Below are 22076 nucleotides of genomic sequence, written 5' to 3' on the forward strand. Positions count from 1 at the left end.
AATTGTAGAGCCAGTGAAAAATTTAAAAACACTGTTGATAGAATGTCAGAAATTAAGTTTTAAGATTTAAACTTTTGTTCAATGGAAAACTTTTCAGTAGGATTAAGAACTATTACGATGTATAAAGAATTCTTAACATGTATCCTGTAAACATCTTGCTACATTGTAGACTCGAAGCAGAAATAAAAGAGGCGCAGTTGAAGGCAAAGGAAGAAATGATGCAAGGAATCCAGATTGCAAAAGAAATGGCTCAGCAAGAGCTTTCTTCTCAAAAAGCTGCGTATGAAAGCAAAATAAAAGCACTGGAAGCAGAACTGGTAAAAGGCAGAATTGGTTTTATTTATTTATTTTTTTCCGACAGTGTACCCCAAGTGATGTGTTGCCTATAAAGTTGATTACGTCCCTTTAAGGGAACTGGGAGAGATCAGAGATTAGTGAATCAAAGCCACAGTGAGTCTTGGCCCTCTTTAATTTTACTTTAAGAAACAAGTCGGAGCTGGGCATGGTGGCTCATGCCTGTAATCCCAGTACTTTAGGAGGCCAAGGTGGGCAGATTACTTGAGCCCAGGAGTTCAAGACCAACCGGGGGCAATGTAGGGAGACCGGTCTCTCCAAAAAGTTTAAGATATTAGCTGGGCGTGGTAGCATGCATCTGTAGTCCCAGCTACTCAGGAGGCTGAGATAGGAGGATCACCTAGCCCAGGGAAGTCAAGGCTGCAGTGAACTTTGACAGAGTAAGACCCTGTCTCAAAAAAAAAAAGAGACAAGTTGGTGGCAATAATAGACAATGGCTATCGGAAAAAGAAGAAAAATAAAAAGCTTCTGTCCTCTAGCCGCTTGAGTCATGGCTGTCTCCATGGTTTATTGGAAATCTTGGGTTCCCAGAAGCCCATTTAGAGAATACTCTTAAAAAGTTTGACTAGTGGTATTTATTTTTAGTTAACCTGAATGAAGTGGAGAAGCTTTAATAGGGCAACTTTTCTATTAGTGAGTAATTTCTTGTACATTGGCTAAAGAAAGGGACTTTTGTACTTTTTTGCTACTTTTTTTGCCTGGGTTATTTTTTATTATCATTCTTTAAAGAGAGAAGAGTCTCAAAGGAAAAAAATGCAGGAAATAAATAACCAGAAGGCTAATCACATAATTGAGGAATTAGAAAAGGCAAAGCAGCATCTTGAACAAGAAATATATGTCAACAAAAAGCGATTAGAAATGGAGACTTTGGCTACAAAACAGGTAATTTTATTGTGTAACCAGTGTGCTCTATTCTGAGAAAAAGCTGAATTTTTTTCTTTTTCCAAATAAGTTGCTTATGGTATGTTGACAGAAGAGAGCCAAATCCAGGTTTGTAGATGTGTAGATGAGAAAAGTACTTCTTGCCCGAAAGCTTGAATCCTGGTAATGCTCACAGATCTGCTCACACGTCACACAGAGATTTTGAAAGAGACAGACTTCTTATTTCCATCTAGTTCCACTCCAGTTTTCTCTTTTTATGCATCTACAACTATCTGGTCATTGGTCATGCCAAGTAATTTAAATAACTGAAATAGTACTAGGGCACACCTGAGGAAGGAAAAAAGGCACAGCTCTTATACTGGGTCACATCCTGATGTCACAATGAAACATCTGCCTGTGGAAAGAGCAGCAAGCAGCCTGTTTCCAGAACTCACAGTAGGGCATTCCTTACCTCAGTCTTACGAGCTTAGGCACCTGCCTGCTTTTATCATGTCATTGAGGATAAAGGCATCTTTCATGGGCCTCAACTATTCAGTTTCACAAGCCTAAGGGATAAAACCAGAATGTTAATACCTTTAGGCACCTTACTGTCAACATTTTGGGCCATTCTTTCTATTAGTGGTTCTTGAAGGGTGGTCCCTAGACCAGCAACATCAACATCACCTTGGGAACATGTTAGAAATGCAAATTTTTAGGCCGGGCACGGTGGCTCATGCCTGTAATTCCAGGACTTTGAGAGGCTGAGGCGGGTGGATCACGAGGTCAAGAGATCGAGACTATCTTGGCGAACATGGTGAAACCCTGTCTCTACTAAAAATACAAAAATTAGCTGGGCATGGTGGCGCATGCCTGTAATCCCAGCTACTCAGGAGGCTGAGGTAGGAGAATCTCTTGAACCGGGGAGGCGGGTTTGCAGTGAGCCAAGATCGTGGCACTGCACTCCAGCCTGGTGACAGAGCAAGAGTCTGTCTGAAAAGAAAAAAAAAAAAAAGAAAAGAAAAAAGAAATGCAAAGTTTTAGGCTGCACTCCAGAACTACTAAAGCAGAAACTGAGAGTGGGGCACAGAACCTATTTTAAGAAGCCCTGTGGGATGTTCTGATGAACACTAAAGTTTGTAAGCTCTGTTTTGATTCCTTATATCTTAGTCTTAAGGTTTTACTCTCTCAAATGGCAATTTTATTTCTCTTTTTTCCAAGTTTGTGAGGTCGGGGAAACCAGGGTGGGAGTTGGGGTGGAAGAAAATACTCCTAGTAATTGCAAAGTATTGGTACCATAATACAGTTATTATGGATCTACTAGTCAACTCACAGACACAAAGTGACTAGTGAACTACCTCAGAGTGGTTTAGGAGAAAAACATAGAACTGTTTAAATCTTGAAAAACAATTATTATTACTGGGATTATAATGCTTACTTGTGCTAAGCTAGATTTCTTGTATCTTTTAAATTTAACTTCTTTGTTTAGTCAACAAGTGTTCTTGGATATGGCCTCTTTTTTTTTTTTTTTTAACAGTTTGTCCTTTTTTCTTTTTTTTTCTGCCTTTTTTGAGTTTTCTTATTTTTAATTTATTTTTATTTCAGTAGCTTTAGAAGTACAAATGGCTTTGGTTTCGTGGATGAATTATATAGTGGTGAAGTCTAGGATTTAGTGCACCTCTCACCTGACTAGCTTACATTGTATCCAATAGGTAGTTTTTCATTTCTTGTCCTCTCCCACCCTCCTTCTTTCTGAATCTTCAATGTACATTGTACCAGGAGTACACACAGTTCACAATTTAGGTTGCACGCTCCTTATGAGAATCTAATACGTGATGATCTGAGCTGGAACCATTTCATCCTGAAACCAACCCCTGCGCCCCTGTCTGTGGAAAAATTGTCTTCCATGAAAGCAGTCTGTGGTGCCAGAAAAGTTGGGGACTGCTGCATTATACCACTCTATATGCCTTTGCATGCCCATAGCTTAGCTCTCACTTATAAGTAAGACCATGCTGATATTTGGTTTTCAATTCCTGAGTTACTTCACTTAGAATTATTGCCTCCAGTTCCATTCAAGTTGCTGCAAAAGATATTTCGTTTTTTATTGCTAGGTAGTATTCCATGGTGTGTGTGTGTGTGTGTGTGTGTGTGTATTTTCTCGATCCATTCATTGGTTGATGGACACTTAGGTTGATTCCATATCTTTGCAATTGTGAATTGTGCTGTGATAAGTATACACATGCAGGAGTCTTTTTGATATAATGACTTCTTTTCCTCTTTTTTTCTAGTTTTTTTAACTTCTATCAATGGGAAGAAAAAAGAGTAATTTATGTCATCAAAAATTCCTAATGATACTGTTGTGGGGAAAATTATTTTATAAGGAAATTTTATAAATCATTTTTAAAAGCTTTTCATGTTTAATAAAACACATAAAACATGTTAACTATATAGGCTTAATAAAACATGTACTATAAAATGAAGTTTACTATAGTGTGTTATCATTATCAATCTTTTTTAAAAATAGGTCTTATTGTGTATATTTAAGTTATACAATGTTATGGGGTATATAAATTGTAAAATGGTTACTATAGTGAAGCAAATTAGTATATCCATCATCTCAATGTGGTGTTATAATTTCTCTATTTGCATATTCTCACATGTGGGTCTGTATGAATGAATATCAATTAGGCTTTAGAAGACCATAGCATCCGCCATGCAAGAATTCTGGAAGCTTTAGAAACTGAAAAGCAAAAAATTGCTAAAGAAGTACAAATTCTACAGCAGAATCGGAGTAATAGGGATAAAACTTTTACAAGTGAGTATGTGCTGATTTTAGCAAATATTTTCTAAAATTATGCATGTTATATGTAATATAATTACTAAAATGTTACCATTAGTTGCCTTTATATATTCAAAATATTTTATTCTAGTTGACTTTTCTGGATCTAAATAAATTTGTATGAATGGTTGTTTTTGAATATTCGGTTTTTAGGATATTTATTATATCAATGCTTTAGACTGAATGTTTGTATTCCCCCAGAATTAATATATTGAATTCATAACCTCCAAGGCAATGGTGTTAGGAAGTGGGGGCCTTTGGTAGGTCAGTCAGTCATGAGGGTAGATCCCTCATAGATAGAATTAGTGCCCCTGTGAAAGAAATTGCAGAGAGTCCCCTCACCTCTTCCACCAAGTGAGGACATGGCATGAAGATGGTAGTCTGCAACCCAGAACAGGGCCCTCACCAGAACCTGACCGATGCTGGAACCCTGATCTCAGACTTCCAGCCTCCTGAACTGTGAGCAATAAATTGCTGTTGATTATAAGCCACCCAGTCTGGCAATTCGTTAGTGGTACTGCAACTGATCAAATAGTAAGCAAAATTTCAATGTGCAGCATGTTTTAAAAAAATGTATCTTGTTCTAATTCTTTTTTTTTTTGAGAGGGAGTCTCACTCTGTCACCCAGGCTGGAGTGCAGTGGCCGGATCTCCGCTCACTGCAAGCTCCGCCTCCCGGGTTCACGCCATTCTCCTGCTTCAGCCTCCTGAGTAGCTGGGACTACAGGCGCCTGCCACCTCGCCCAGCTAGTTTTTTGTATTTTTTAGTAGAGACGGGGTTTCACCGTGTTAGCCAGGATGGTCTCGATCTCCTGACCTCGTGATCCACCCGTCTCGGCCTCCCAAAGTGCTGGGATTACAGGCTTGAGCCACCGCGCCCGGCCTCTTATTCTAATTCTTAATCCTTGTTTTATATCTGTTAATAGTTGTGCTTCATCATGGATTACTTTGTTTTCTTTTTCACTTAGACACTTTTTTCTTAAGAGATACTTTTTCTCGCTTTACTGAGGTATAATTAACAAATAAAAATTATGTATATTTAAGATGTACAACGTGATGTTTTTACATATATTGCAAAATGATTACCATAATCAAGCTAGTTAACATATTTATCATCTCACCTAGTTTTTTTTTTGGTCATGAGGAAACTTAGGATATACTCTCCTATTTCAAGTATACAATATCATTATTAATTCTAGGCAACTTTCTGTACATTAGACCTCCAGAGTGTATTGATCCTGTATAACTGAAACTTTGTACCCTTTGACAAACATCTTCCTATTCCCCTATCCTATATTTCCTGGTAACCATCATTCTACTCTCTGTGCCTATCAGTTCAACATTTTTAGATTCCACATATAAGTGAGATCATATAGTATTTATCTTTCTATGTCTGGCTTATTTCACTTTTGGTGGTGTTAAAGTTTTCTAATATATAAGATCATGTCATCTGTAAACAAACAATTTACTTCTTCCTTCTCAGTTTGGATATCTTTTGTCTCTTTTTCTTACCCAACTGGTTTTGTTAGGACTTCCAGCACTATGTTGAATACAAGTGGTGAGAGTAGGCATCCTTGTCATGTGCCTGATCTTAAAGGAAAAACTTTCAACTATTTGCCATTGAAGATGTTAGGTGTGGGCTTGTCATATATAGCCTTTATTATGTTGAGGTACATTCTTCTATATCTAATTTGTTGACAGTATCATAAAAGGATGTTGTACTTTGTCAAATGCTTTTTTGCACCTATTGAAATGATGATACGATTTTTATCCTTATTCTGTTAATGTGGTATATCACATTTATTGATTTGTATATGTTAAACCATCCTTGCATCTCAGTGATAAACCCCACTTGATCGTGGTGTATGATCCTTTTAATGTGCTGTTGAATTTGATTTGCTAGTATTTTGTTGAAGGATTTTGGATCTATGTTCATCAGGGATATTGGCCTGTAATTTTCTTTTCTTGTAGTGTCTTTGTCTGGCTTTAGTATCAGGGTAATGCTGGCCTTGCAAAAGGAATTGGAAATGTTCCTCTTCAGCTTTTTGGAAGAGTTTGAGAAGGATTAGCGTTAATTCTTCTTTAATTGTTTGGTAGATTTCACCAGTGAAGGCATTAAGTCCTGTGAGACCTTTCTGTTTTTGAGACAGAGTCTTGCTCTGTTGGCAGGCTGGAGTATGGTGGCGCGATCTTGGCTCACTGCGACGTCCACCTCCCGGGTTCAAACGATTCTCCTGCCTCAGCCTCCGAAGTAGCTGGGAGTACAGTTTTTGTATTTTTAGTAGAGATGGGATTTCACCATGTTGGCCAGGATGGTCTCTACCTCCTTACCTCGTGATCCACCCACCTTAGCCTCCCAAAGTGCTGGGATTTTGCCCAGGCTGGAATGCAGTGGTGTGATCTCGGCTCACTGCACCCTCTGCCTCCCAGGCTCAAGTGATTCTCCTGCCTCAGCTTCCGAGTAGCTGGGACTACAGGCATGCATCACCAGCTAATTTTTGTATTTTTAGTAAAGACAGGGTTTCACCATGTTGGCCAGGCTGGTCTCAAACTTCTGACCTCAAGTGATCTGCCTGCCTTGGCTTCTGAAAGTGCTGGGATTACAGGTGTCAGCCACCATGCCTAGCCAAGTCCTGGGAGACTTTTGATTGCACTTTTTTTTGGTACATTTCTGTGTAAAACACAGCATATTTTTAATATAATCTTTTTTTATTATGGAAAATTTTAAACAAACTATAAAAGTAGAAATTGCTGTAGTAAGCCTTTATATATTTATCCAACTTCAGTGATTATCAACACATGCTCAATCTTGTTGCCACTATCCTCAAACTCACTGCTTCCCTGGACTATTTTGAAGCAAATCCCAGACATCATATCATTTAAGGTGTACACACTTCACTGTGTATCTCTAAATTAGATAAGGACTCTCTTTTTGCTCTCCTTCTCTCTCTTTCTCTGTCACTCTTTTAAGCATTGCCATCATAACTATATTAATAATAATTTCTTACATATCACACATTTACTCCATATTCATATTTCCTGGATTGTTTCATCCTTTTTTAAAAAGAAAAAAAAAAACTTGATTTGTTTGAATCAGGATACCAATATGATCTACACATTGTGTTTGGTAGATGTGCCTTTTAAGTCTCTTTTAATCTGTAAATTCACTCTTCTCTTTCATCTAATAATTTGTTGAAGAAATCAGATTATTTGTCCTGTAGAGGTTTTTTGGATTCTGGATTTTGCTGATTGTGTCTCCCTGGTATTGCTTAACAGGCTCCTCTGTTCCAGTGTTCCCTAGAAAGTGGTAGTTAGATCTATAGGCCTATCAAATTCAGGTTCAGTTTTTTAGCAAGAATACTTGGTAGGTATGTTGTGTAGTTTCTATATCTTCTTTAAAATAGCTTTTAAAATATTAACACTCTTTTTTTTTTTTTTTTTTCCTGAGACAGAGTCTTGCTCTGTCGCCCAGGCTGGAGTGCATTGGAGTGCAGTAGCGCAATCTCAGCTCACTGCAACCTCTGCCTCGTGGGTTCAAGCAATTCTCCTGCCTCAGCCTCCCGAGTAGCTGGGACTACAGGTATGCGCCACCACGCCTGGCTAATTTTTGTATTTTTAGTAGAAACGGTGTTTCACCATGTTGGCCAGGCTGGTTTCAAACTCCTGACCTCAGGTGATCCGCCTGCCTTTGTCTCCCAAAATGCTGGGATTATAGGCGTGAGCCACTTCACCCAGCCAATACTCTTTGTATCTATTGCCAGAAATAAATACTTTTATTCTTCTGAGGGCCTAGATAGTGCCTTACAATGATTACTTGATTTTTTAATTCTTATGAATAATGAGTTTATCCTTCCAAAAAGCTATTTTTAGTAGACTATTGGTTATAAGTTTGCCTCAACAATATAGAAAATATTCATGGTAAAATCTTTTTTTTTTTTTTTTTGAGACAAAGTCTTGCTCTGTCACACAGGCTGGGGTGCAGGGTGCCATCATAGCTCACTGCAACCTCAAACTCCTGGGCTCAAGTGATCCTCTTGTCTCAGGCTCTCCCGTAGGTAGGACTACAGGTACATAGGACCACAGGTGCATGCTACCTTGCCTGGCTAATTTATTTTATTTTCTAGAGATAGGGTGTCACTATATTGCCCAGGCAGGCCTTGAAATTCTGGCCTTCAAGTGATCCTCCTGCCTCAGCCTCCCAAAATGTGGGGATTATAGACATGAGCTACTGTGCCCAGTCAGAATCTTAAATTCAAATTAGGAGCTGGGGGTGGGTGTAATGGTGTAACTCATGCCTGTAATCCCAGCACTTGGGAAGGCTGAGGCAGGCAGATTGCTTAAGCCCAGGAGTTCAAGACCAGCCTGAGGAACATGGCGAAACCCCATCTCTACAAAATATAAAAAAGTTAGCTGGGTGTGGTGGCATGCACTTGTAGTTCCAGTTACTTGGAAGGCTGAGATGGGAGGATCACTTGAGCCTGGGGAGGTCAAGGTTGCAGTGAGCCATGATCCAGCCACTGTACTATAGCTGGGGCGACAGAGGGAGACCCTGACTCAAAAAAAAGGAAAGTGAAATTATGCACTAAATTATTTTTCTTTTTTATTTTAATGTCTTGACATATACACACATATATATATTTTAATTTTTAGACAAAGTACAAAAGGGCATGTTTCTATATAAGTAAGGCTATAGAATACCCAATATTTGAAAGAATTTAGAAATGAGGAAGAAATAAAAACATTAGAAAAAAAATTTTTTTTCTAGATATTAGAAAGTAAAGCATTGTCTTTGGCTTATCTTTTTTACATCAACTTCAATTTTCTTAAATCTTTCTACAGGCAAAAGACCTCATTTTACAGGAAAAATGTTTTATTTCACCAAATTACTCAAATATCATTATCCTTCTGCAATATAGAGTTAAAACCATTCATTTACAATCAGTAATTTTTTTTTAGGAATTGTTTTGCTTAATGATATATGTTAGTGCCCATGTATGTATTTTGAATCTTTTCTGTGTGCTTTGTACTAGTGCAGACAACTTGGAGCTCTATGAAACTCTCAATGATGATTCAGGAAGCCAATGCGATCAGCAGCAAACTGAAAACATACTATGTTTTTGGCAGGTGAGTAATTAATTATCCTGATTATAAATGTTTTAAACAAGTTGGCCTTTATATCATGTAGTTTCTTTCTCTTTTTTTTTTTTTTTCTGAGACAGAGTCTTGCTCTGTTGCCCAGGCTGGAGTGCAGTGGCGCAATCTGGGCTCACTGCAACCTCCACCTCCTGGGTTCAAGCGGTTCTCCTGCCTCAGCCTCCTGAGTGGCTGGGATTACAGGCGTGTGCCACCACATCCAGCTAATTTTTGTATTTGGTAGAGATGGGATTTCACCATGTTGGCCAGGCTGGTCTCAAACTCCTGACCTTGTGATCCACCTGCCTTGGCCTACCAAAATGCTGGGATTATAGGCGTGACCCACCGTGCCTGGCTATCATTTAGTTTCTCTAAAGTCCGTTCTACAGCTGTAGGAAAGAGCTGGTATCAGAATCCGCAGTGAGACTTTACTGTTTCAGAGGTCATTCTGGAGTAAGAGAGATTTCAACAATTAACATACTAGTGTATTTATAAATAAAATAATTTTAGTTGTTTTAGTAATTTGCTAATTTTCTTTTGAGTTGAAAATGTATCAGTATTTCATTGTTCAAAAGGAACATACCTTATTAGAAATTTTTGACTTTAAAAATTTTTTATGTTATTTTTATATGTTATATACTTATATGATTATTACTATAATAAAAATACTTAACTGTGGAAAGACTTAATCAGTGGATGGAATTTTAAGGGAAATTATCTACCCCAGAAAACTCTTAGTATAAATGGGTGTGTATGTTTCATGATAAGCTTTTTTTGTTTGTTTTTCTTTCAGACATGATGTATCAGATAAAAGTAGTTCTGACACTTCTATTCGGGTTCGTAACCTGAAACTAGGAATCTCAACATTCTGGAGTCTGGAAAAGTTTGAATCTAAACTTGCAGCAATGAAAGAACTTTATGAGGTTTGGAATATTATTAAAATCTCTATAAACTTTTTAAAATAAGAAAGTATAAAAGTTCAAGTACCTGCTTTTGGTGAAATATATATATATATATAAAAGTGACATATTCTCTGTATAGAAAATTTGGAAAACAAAAGGCAATCTGTCAATTACCTAAACCAACCAGTATTAACAATTATATATATTTATTTTTACATTTAAATGGAGTTTTATTGGATTGTTTTAATACAGTTATAGGTATAAAAGAGAAATTTAATAGTGGAATCTATTGTCATAATTGTATATTTAAAAAATTTTACATTTAAGCTTAAGGAAAGAAGAAATTTGATAGACATAAATGATATTACATCGTTTGAAATGATCTTCCTAAGCCTAATGTACCTTTTTGCCTATTTACATTTCTCCATTGCTGTCCTTTGAGTGCTTCCAGCTGCCTGCTGCCTGTTAGAGTCACAACTAAAAAATCTCTGTACATAGTAGTTTTTAATATCCTATTTTCTCATATTTTCCAAAATGAAACTAAAATATGAACTTTTTATTACACTCTGATGCTTACCGACAAATTGCTTGCCAGAAATATTGCCATTTACCAATGTTACCAGTTTGCATTTTACACATATATATGTGTGTGTGTATATATGTGTGTGTGTGTGTATATATATATATTTTTTGAAATGGAGTTTACTCTTGTCACATAGGCTATAGTGCAATAGTGAGATCTCAGCTCACTACAACCTCTGCCTCCCAGGTTCAAGCGATTCTCTTGCTGCAGCCTCCTGAATAGCTGGGATTACAGGTGCCTGCCACCAGCCCCAGCTAATTTTTGTATTTTTTTAATAGAGACGGGGTTTCACCATGTTGGCCAGGCTGGTCTTGAACTCCTGACCTCAGGTGATCCACCCGCCTTGGCCTCCCAAAGTGCTGGGATTACAGGCGTGAGCCACCACACCTGGCCTTATTATTATTATTTTTTAATAGAGACAGAGTCTTGCTATGTTGCCCAGGCTGGTCTTTAACTCCTGGCCTCAAGCAATCCTTTCACCTTAGCCTCCCAAAGTGTTGGGATTACAGGTGTGAGCCATTGTGCACAACCTGTATGTTTTTTTTTTTTGAGCCGGAGTCTCACTCTGCCCCCAGGCTGGAGTGCAGTGGCGCAATCTCAGCTCAACGCGAGCTCCGCCTCCCGGGTTCATGCCATTCTCCCGCCTCAGCCTCCCAAGTAGCTGGGACTACAGGCACCTGCCACCACGCCCGACTAATTTTTTTTTTTTTTTTGTATTTTTAGTAGACAGGGTTTCACTGTCTTAGCCAGGATGGTCTCGATCTCCTGACCTCGTGATCTGCCCGCCTCAGCCTCCCAAAGTGCTGGGATTACAGTAGTGAGCCACCGTGTCCGGCCGCAACCTGTATTTTAATAACTAGTAAATCTAGGGACTTGGGATTTCACTGTTTTTTCTTTAGGGGTAAAGTATGTGTTCATGCTCTTTGAATTTTTTGTTAAATGAAATGTAGGAAATTAATATAGCTCTAAAAGTTATTTACATATTTTGATAAGCCTTTATATTTATCATACCCTTTTTTTTTCCTAATTATATCATCTTTTTGGTTTCATTTTGTTATACAGGCATTTTTAATTTGGTAAATTTGAATCCATCTATTATTCCAGAGATCTTACTTAAACATTGTACAACCCCTGCATTTTCTTTTAATTAAAAAAAAAGTTCACATCTTTGAATCACATAGAATTTATTATGGTGTTTTGTGAGAGGTATGAATTTAAAGTTTAAAGTTCATATTATCTAATTATCCATAAAATTATCCCTAAAATAGTTGCAGCATGTATTAAATTGTTGCATTGCTACTATTTGTAAAATATGCTACCTTTAAATAATGTAACTCCGTATGGAACTATATACTATTTAGATCATTATAGTAATGAAGTTATCATATGGAAAAACTTAGAGGATGCTGCCAAATTGTAGCCTAACACTTCAATTGTTTAATGGAAAAATGAAAATAAAAACAAAGTAAAACAAAGGAAAGCAATGAAAGGAATCATGATGAGATAAAAGCAATAATTAATTAATTAGAAATTAATAAATATAAGCTCTTGTTCTTTGAAAAGATAAATGTGATTTTAGAAATGAGAAGTGGCATTTAAGTAAACATAAAGAAAACATTTAAAAATTATGTTACTATAAAACTTTATGGTAATAAATTTGACAATTTCCTACAAAGACAAGACTTTTTAGAAAAAAGATAAATTATGAAATTTGACTTCATAGGTGAATAACCATGCAATAATTTGAAACATTCGTCAACAAACTGGCCTCAAAAAAAAAAAAAAGTGTAGGAAAAGAAGGTGCTAATCTCAGACACTCTTATGGGTAAGCTCTTTTAAACTGCCAAAGAACAGATAAATCTTACTCTGTTTAAACTATTCTAGAACATAGCAATAAATAGAAAGTGTCACAGTTTATCTTATGCTAGAATAAGTGATTAAAAACAACACAAACAAAAACCACAAAAACTGAAAAGATGACTCAGAAGAGAATTACCAACCAATCTTTTTTGTTTGTTTGTTTGTTTGTTTTTGAGACGGAGTCTCACTCCATCGCCAGGCTGGAGTGCAATGGCGCGAGTTCAGCTCACTGCAACCTCTGTCTCCCGGTTCAAGCAATTCTCCTGCTTCAGCCTTCCTAGTAGCTGGGACTACAGTTGCGCGCCACCATGCCCAGCTAATTTTTAGATTTTTAGTAGAGACGAGGTTTCACCACGTTGGCCAGGATGGTCTCAATCTCTTGACCTTGTGATCCACTCACCTCGGCCTCCCGAAGTGCTGGGATTACAGGCGTGAGCCACTGTGCCTGGCCTACGAACTAATCTTAATATGAACACAGCTATAAAAATCCTAAAAGAAATGTTAGCAGGGTCGGGCACGGTGGAGGCCAAGGCTGCAGGATCACTTGAGCCCAGGAATTCAAGAACAGCCTGGGTAACGTAGTTTTTGTTTGTTTGCTTATTTGTTTGTTTGTTTTGAGACAGAGTTTCGCTCTGTCGCCCAGGTTGTAGTGCAGTGGCACAATCTTGGTTCACTGCAACCTTCGCCTCCCAGGTTCAAGCAATTCTTGTTCCTCGGCTTCCTGAGTATCTGGCTTACGTGCCACCACACCCAGCTAATTTTTTTTTTTTTTATGCATTTTTAGTAGAGTCAGGATTTTACCATGTTGGCCATGCTGATCTCAAACTCCTGACCTCAGGTGATCCGCCTGCCTCAGCCTCCCAAAATGCTGGGATTACAGAGATGAGCCACCATACCCGGCCGACCCTGTCTCTTTTACCAAAAATCTAAAAATTAGACAGATGTGGTAGTGCATGCCTGGAGTCCCAGCTGCTTGGAAGGCTGAGGTTAGAGGATTACTTGAGTCCAGAAGGTCAAGGTTGCTCTGTAATCCCAGCACTTTGGGAGGCTGAGATGAGAGGATCACTTGAGCCCAGCCTTCTCCCTACAAAAGAAAAAAAGAGAATTCTTACACCATGAAGAAGTAGGGTTTATGTCATAAATGCGAAGTATATTCATAATAGAAAATCCAAAAAGGCTGAAAGCAATCATACCAAAGCATTGACAATGTTTATGTGAAAACGATGGGTTTATGAGTGGTTTTAATTTTTTTCTTTGTGTTTATATGTATTAATAATTTCTAAATTTTCTACAATTAATATGAATTGCTTGTGTTTTTAGAACAACAAAAGTAGCATGGAGGTCATTTGATTATTCTTGCCTTGATATATACTTTAAAACCTAGTGGTTGAATTAACCTAGCTTTAACTTAACCTCCTACTTTTAACCATTCATTGCAATTTTTTACTTATTTTTCTGTATAATTATACTGTCTCTGAATCAAGTTCTTTGTAGCATTTTGCTAGAACTGTAATTGTTATTATTTTAAATATGTAAAATATAGACTATAATCCTGATCAAGATATTCAACCAGGAAGTGACTACATCTTAACTTCATCAGATTATTCTTTTTGTGTCTCTCCTGAGGATTTTATTGTTTATGTTTTTACTATTCTTATAAATCCAAATTTATTATTCCTGAATTATTTAATGATTTCTATTGTTTTTATTAAAAGTAGATGTCTTTTAATATCATCCGTATCATCGTGTGATTGATTGTTAATTTGATCAGGAATGATTTTTTAGACTTATCAGATAATATATAATCTTGCTAATTTTATGGTTTAAATGTAACAAAGGATTTAATCTTTTTTTTCTTAGTTACTAAACATTTTTTTCACCCCAAATTAACTGAAACTATATATTATATTTTTCTTAGAGTAATGGTAGTAACAGAGATGAAGATGTCTTTTGTGATCCTGAAGATGAATGGGAACCTGACATTACAGATACACCAGTTTCTTCACTTTCTAGAAGGAGGTAAAGACATTTTTGTTAGTGGTTTTCTTGCCCTGTTTCCGCGCGCGCGTGTGTGTGTAAATTGTATATCATATATATTATTTCCTTATTTTAAAAGAACCATTGTCATGATAGATGTCTGGATAGGAAACCCAGAACTATAAGAGGAATAATATATTATTCATCAAATTACAGCACTTAGGGCATTAAATTGTTTATTAGTCAGAAGAGAAACCAGATTTTCAGTGTTTCATCATGTAAGTCTTAAGAGCAACTTAGAGTAGCATAAATTAAATTTTCCGTAAAAATGAACAGTATTTAATTACTTTTAAATTACCCTTTCTCTGGCCAGGTGTGGTGGCTTACGCCTGTAATCCCAGCACTTTGGGGAGGCCGAGGTGGGTGGATCACAAGGTCAGGAGATCGAGACCATCCTGGCTAATGTGGTGAAACCCCGTCTCTACCAAAAATACAAAAAATTAGCCAGGCGTGGTGGCGGGCACCTGTACTCCCAGCTACATGGGAGGCTGAGGCAGGAGAATGGTGTGAACCCGGGAGGTAGAACTTGCACTGAGCTGAGATCGCTCCGCTGCACCCTAGCCTGGGCGACAGAGCAAGACTCTATCTCAAAAAAAAAAAAAAAAAAAAAAAAAATTACCCTTTCTCAAGAACTTGGTATATTCTATGATACTTTCTTGTAAGGTACAGAATTTTAAATGCAGTAAACTAGTATGAACTCCACAAAAGAATAAATCATGGTGATAGACAACTTCTATATGTGACAAATGTTGCTTATTAACTCAAAACATAAAAGTCTTCCATGGTGAATAATAGATGCTTTCCAAGGAAAAACTAGTTCTGCGTAGATCTCAGATACTTAGATTATAGAGAGGCAAAATGGTATCTTGGAAAGGCCTTGGAGCCAATTTAGCCTCCTAGTTTGGTTTGGTTTTTAAGCAAGTATTTATTTGATGACCACTGTCTGCCATGCCCTGAGGAAGCAAAGATGAATACAAAATACTCCCTGTCCTGAAAGACCAGGAATTGAGGAAAGTAGAGGCAGGAGCAGTTGACAAAAACCTGAACTGAGGCCAGACAGAAGGATTTTTAAATGCAGTGAAGAGGAAAGTGGAGTTTATACATATTCAGGATGCAGAATCAATAGAATGCAGAGACTGGTTGTGGGGCTGAAGGTGTGAAGGGTGCTAGGATGACTCCTGGTTTTAAATTGGGTGACTGACTAGAGGAAAGTCGTATTGCCTGAAATGGAGCGTTTAAGAGGAGTTTAATTTTGAACATGAAGAATTTGAGATTCTCGGGGGCATCCAGGTGTATATTTGGGTTTAGAACTTTGGTGGATGGAGCTGGAGATTTTTCGGATGTAAGGGTCAATAGTATTTATCTGTCAGCAGAAGCATCATTGTTACTAAGAGCATTTATTAAATGCTTACTGAGCCTTATCTCACCTAGTACACACTACAAACCTATGAAGTAGGTATTGTCATTACCCTTATTTTACAGATGAAGAAACTGAGAATTTAGAGAGGTTGAGTGACTCGTCCAAAGTCACAGAGCTGATATGTCTGGGTGACTCCAAAGCTCCTGATTTTCTTAACTGCTATGCCATATCGCCTCTCCATTGTATATGAAAGAGTAGCATCCTTCTGTTTAAGCTAATTGTTTTTTGTTTTCTTAAACTTCATTGCCTTCAGCTGCAGATCAGAATCCATTCGGGTTTCTAAATCGTTTTAGGCCTATAGCATTGTTTTTGACTTGGCTTATTTTAAACTCATTTATAATTTTCCTCAAAGAGATGAAACTATTTTATAGCAGCTTTCCCCCATTATTTCTGCTTTATTGGTCATATGATAACCTCTAAGCTATGGAAAGAAATTGCTAATACATAGCAAGCATTATCCTGAATGAAATACAAAGCATATCTTTTACACAGAAATGAGCTCGTTGAGTGTAGGGAACATATCTCTATCCCCTACAATATAACATAGTAAAAAGGTTACAAGCTCTGATATCAGGGTCCTGGGTTCTAATCCATGCTCAGTGTGGTCATGTACAAGTGACATTACATCCCTAGCCTTCAATTTTCTCATCTAAAATGAAGACAGTAATATATACCTACTTTACAGGGATTTATTATTAAGATTAAGTGAGGTCCTATGTATAGAGCAGCTGCTGCTCCTGCTACTTCTACTATGACCACCATGATTGACAACATGGAACTCATGATGGTTATGTTGCAGAGTTGTTATGAGGATTAGAGATAGTGCATATAAAGCACATATTACAGTGGGTGGGCATTCAATAAATGGCAGCTCTGATTATTAGTGGATGCTTAATATATATTGAATAAGATTAAATCTTAGAATACAGAGAAGCTGATTTCCGTCCAGTACCAGTAACAGATGGTAATATCTTCAAGTGATTTGTATTGAGGACTTGAAAGAGCTGGCTTCTGGCACTGAAGTGAGCTAAATATGGTCCTTAGGTGAAATTGAGTAGATAGAGCTTGAGATATTTAAGCCAACTTAGAGTAACCCAAAAATTTAAACCAGACCAATAAATTCATCAGAGAATGATTTATGAATATCTTTGGATTTTAGGATTGCTAGTTTTGTATTTTTTTATTATAAAGAGCTTTTTTTTTTTTTTTTTTTTTTTTTTGAGACGGAGTCTCGCTCTGTCGTCCAGGCTGGAGTGCAGTGGTGCGATCACGGCTCACTGCAACCTCCACCTCCCAGGTTCATGCCATTCTCCTGCCTCAGCCTCCCGAGTGGCTGGGACTACAGGCGCCCGCCACCATGCCCGGCTAATTCTTGTATTTTTAGTAGAGACGGGGTTTCACTGCGTTAGCCAGGATGGTCTCGATTTCCTGACCTTGTGATCCGCCCACCTTGGCCTCCCAAAGTGCTGGGATTATAGGTGTGAGCCACCACGCCAGGCCCCAGTAGGCTAAAAGTTTAATGCTCATTATTAATGGTTATATTGTGATTTACAATTCTAAATGTACAAAGTTTAAATCTGTTTATAGCCGGGAGGCTGAAGCGGGAGAATGGCATGAACCTGGGAGGCGGAGCTTGCAGTAAGCCGAGATCCCGCCACTGCACTCCAGCCTGGGTGACAGAGGGAGACTCCGTCTCTAAAAAAAAGAAAAAAAACTTTTAGCCTCCTGTATGTTGGTAATTTACATCATATTTTCTGTTGACTTTTAAGTTAATAATTAGGGAATCAGCAGAAATTTAAAATGTTACCAAAAATCAAAACATCTCAGCGTTTTCTAAGATTTTCAAATTGGGTGTTTTCATTTCACAAAGATATTTTTGGATACTTCTATAATTTAAAAGTATCATATTTTTAAAAAAATGAATTGCTCTTAGTCTGAGACCTTGTATATGAAGTTTCAGCCTTGTAAGAATGTTTATGACAGAATTCCAAACTCTGAGAATGCCTGCAGGTAATGGAAACACTGACAGATTCTTAATTATAGAACTTCTACTGGGCAATGATATGCCACAGTCGTTCTACAATAAAATAGACTGGTTTGGCTGCCTATAAATTTTGATATATACTGTTGACAGTTAAAAGTAAATTTCCCTCTGATGTTAAGTAAAAACTCTTTGAAAGTAATATGACAAGCATTTTACTTGGGTTTAAACATTGTTTAACTATGATATTGTTGCAAGAATACTTGTTTTCCTAGTTTAGACTTGCTGTAATGATATACTTTTTTTCACCGCTAAGTAGAGAAACTGTAATATTTGAGAATTGATATTTCCTTTCCCTTTTATCAGTCCTATTTCTGTGTTTTTGTAGGAGTTCATAGCGAAAATTTTATATTTGAAACATTTAGGCTACTAGTGATAGAATGCTTTGGCTTAATAATCTTTTCAACAAATAGTATTTTCCTTTGAGTGGCCAACTGTAGTACAGAGTTGTGTTAGGAAAAAATACTTCAAAGGATCCACTAAATTTAGATCTAGATCACTGCTCTGTTAGTTTCATCGACATAGGAATTAGAATTTGGGTTTAAAAAATTTATAGATGAATGGCAATATGGAGGTAGGCTGCTTTCTCCAGTAGCAGAAAGGGTGGCCTCCATTTTCAAGAAGCAAACAGAAAGAAACAAAATAACAGCTTAGGCAGCCAAGCAAACTCAAAGCAGAAATTGGGGCATTTTTATAGGCTGAGGAAAAAGAGGTCAGCAAAAAGAGCAATTAGAGATAGAAACATTTCTTCCATTTGTACCACTGCTGCACTTCACAGGTATTATGCTTTGCACACAGTGTAGCAGATACCTACTTTCATGTTTATTTACCTAAATCACTTCCCTATTTAAAATCTTTCCTTGAAACATTGAGTACACATGGACACAAAGAAGTGAATAATAGACACTGGGGCCTATTTGAGGATGGTGGGTGGCAGGAAGGTGAGGATTGAAAAACTCTTTAATACCATCAGGTATTATGCCTGTTACCTGTGTGACAAAATTATCTGTAGACCAAACCCCCACAGCATGAAATTTATCCATGTAACAAACCTGCACGTGTACCCCTTGAACCTAAAATCAAAGTTGAAAGAAAATAAATAAATCCCAACTCGGCCACTTAAAAAAATAAGATAAAATCCTTCCCTGGATAATTTCCTCAGGATAAAATCCAAGCTTTATTGACATACAAAGACCACCTCAAGCTGGCCCCTGTGCACCTCCCAGCCTCATCCCTTGGTGCTCTCTCTCTTACATTATAGGCCACAGTCCTTCTGAACCTCGTTTGGTTCATTGCATGTACACTACTTTCATTTATCAAGTCTTCCTGTTGCTTGTGCCTGTTTCCCAAGCCTGCCCTCTGTTTGGCTAAGTTTTACTTATCCTTGAGGGTCACTGCTCCAAGGAGGCCCCCTGGCTTCTTGGGCCAGGTCAAGTTTTTTTATAGAGTCTACCACAACACTCTATGCCTTCATCACATTCATTACTTTATTGTCATTATTTGCCTAATTTATCTCTTTGGTTCCGGACTTTAAGCCTAGTGAGCCCAGAAACCGGGTTTGCCACATTTTACCAAAATATCCAGAGCCTGCAAATAGTAGTGCTCAATAAAGATTTATTCTGTTTAATTAACTATCTGCCTAGAACAGTGCCTGTAAATAGTAAAATTCTTGCTCAGTTAACCAAATGAATTTTTCCTTGGATGAAAATTTTTAATGAAAAACACACACATGAATGTCCATTTTCTTTAGAGAACTTATAAATATTCTTAATAATATTATTCCATGTGGTACAGAACTGCTAATCTTATGGTTTGTCTTTTTTCAGGAGCAGGAGTTTGATGAAGAACAGAAGAATTTCTGGTTGTTTACATGACATACAAGTTCACCCAATTAAGAATTTGCATTCTTCACATTCATCAGGTATTTTTTTCTTCACATTTTCTGCACGGCGAGAAAAGCATTAAGTCCTTGTTCTACCATTACATTTTTTCTTGTCTTTGTGCAAATCATTTCATTTCCTGGAAGCTTCCGATTCCTCTGTAAAATTCCTTTCCACTTCAAAAATTCTGTGCTCTGTGATTTATTTCAAAACCTTTTAGTAGAATAACTAATTCAAATGTGGAAGATGTGTTCATTCCAAAATGTATGAGAATATTACTTCCTTACAAGTGAAAAAAGCAAAGTGCAGCGGATTATGTATTTTATTCTATCATTTGTGTGAGGAAGAGAAAAAAGAAGATGTGGACATAGGTGCTTGTAAATGAATAAGATCTCTCTGGAGAACTACACCAAAACCCCAAAGTGCTGGTTGTACATGGGGATGGAGACAGGACAGGAAGGAAGGCACCCTTTTCACTGCATACCCTTTGGTTTCTTCTGAATTTTGCATAATGATCTATGTATCATCTATCCCAAAATTATTTCAATTTTTTTAAAAAAGTTAAGGAATTATTCCTGTAAATATTTTGTACCGATATTTATTATAATGTTATTTTAAAATGTAGGAGGAGAGGATACACTGTAAATTGTATATGTGTAACTACCTGTAATAATTACAATTTAAAAATTACTACCTGCTGGGCCAGGCAGCTGCATGACTGGTAATCCTAGCACTTTGGGAGGCTGAGGTGAGTGGATCACCTGAGGTTGGGAGTTCTAGACCAGCCTGACCAACATGGAGAAACCCAGTCTCTACTAAAAATACAAAGTTAGCTGGGCGTGGTGACGCACGCCTGTAATCCCAGCTACTTGAGAGGCTGAGGCAGGAGAACCACTTGAACCTGGGAGGCAGAAGTTGCGGTGAGCCGAGATGGCGCCACTGCACTCCAGCCTGGGCAACAAGAATGAAACTCCATCAAAAAAAAAAAAAAATTACTACCTGCTAACAATAGATTACTATGCAGCAATAAAAAAGAAGGAATGACTGATTCACACAATAACCTGGATGAATTCCAGAAACATAATGTTGAGTTAAAGAAGCCAGATCCAAAAGAGTGTATACTACATGATTCCTTTTATATGAAGTTTAAGGACAGGCAAACTAAACTATGGTGACAAAAGCCAGAGTAGTTTAGAACTGAATAGTGGTTACCTCTGTTGGGAGTTAGTAACCCAGAAGAGGAAACCTGTTGGGATGGGATGGTGGAAATGTTGTATACGTTGAACTAAGTGGGGTTTACATACGTACGCATATATAAATCAGCTGTACACTTAAGATATATGCACTTTACAGTACACATATTTAGTAAACAAAAATTTTAAAATAATTATGTAACATAATACCTATTTGATAAAGGTTCTAATAGAATATGAGTAGCCATAAAAGGTATTATATCTCATCTTGACTTAAAATTTTAGAAATTAGGGTTTCTTTTAGGAAGATAATTGTGATCCTACTACTTATGTAATCTAAGGTAGATTAAAATATGCTGTGGGTTTTTTATTTACCAGCAAAATAAAAAGATATATATCTGTGGTAGCAACTTATTTATTTGGTATTATCTGAGTAAGATACTTTACAAAAATAATTTTAAGGGAAGTCAGAGATAGAAAAAGTCTTTGCTTATTTGCGGTTTTCAAAGACGGAAATGGAAACCCACATGTGAACTTAGTAGGACCCCGTCTGGGCAGCTGTGAGTGGTGGAAGGGGCACCAGGCCTGGGGATGAGGGGCTGTACCCCAGTGTCTAGCACTTTCTAGCTTTGGGAAGTTGAGCAAGTATCTTAACTTGTAAAATTCAGGGCCATATATTTTACTGTATTTTTGCAGATATTTCTAAAATGCTTTTGTTGGGTTTTAGAATGCATTAATACAATTATCTTCTTAAATAGAGAATATATAGTTAACTATTCTCGATGACTATACTGTAGTCATTATCATCATAATGATATTGAGTCATCGTTACCCTGCTGTAGCTTTGGGTTTTGTAGCTTTTCTTTTTTCTCTTTACAAAACCAAACTCTTTTTTTTTTTTTATTTTTAGTAGAGACAGGGTTCACCATGTTGGCCAGGCTGGTCTTGATCTCCCAACCTCGTGATCCACCCGTCTC

General features: G+C 37.3%; 1 protein-coding gene across 1 annotated transcript in view; it reads left to right on the top strand.

Annotated features, from left to right (window-relative positions):
• Positions 1 to 22076, top strand: part of KIF14 (kinesin family member 14) — a 67222-nt gene that overhangs the window by 29239 nt on the left and 15907 nt on the right. The window contains exons 16-22 of the mRNA XM_011990588.1: positions 170 to 317; positions 1084 to 1236; positions 3901 to 4027; positions 9081 to 9174; positions 9977 to 10106; positions 14447 to 14547; positions 19853 to 19947. Coding sequence (XP_011845978.1) covers positions 170 to 317; positions 1084 to 1236; positions 3901 to 4027; positions 9081 to 9174; positions 9977 to 10106; positions 14447 to 14547; positions 19853 to 19947 — 848 coding nt within the window. The remainder of the gene's footprint in view (positions 1 to 169; positions 318 to 1083; positions 1237 to 3900; positions 4028 to 9080; positions 9175 to 9976; positions 10107 to 14446; positions 14548 to 19852; positions 19948 to 22076) is intronic.

The sequence above is a fragment of the Mandrillus leucophaeus genome, unplaced genomic scaffold (assembly GCF_000951045.1).
Source record: "Mandrillus leucophaeus isolate KB7577 unplaced genomic scaffold, Mleu.le_1.0 Scaffold38, whole genome shotgun sequence".
Lineage (NCBI taxonomy): Eukaryota > Metazoa > Chordata > Mammalia > Primates > Cercopithecidae > Mandrillus > Mandrillus leucophaeus.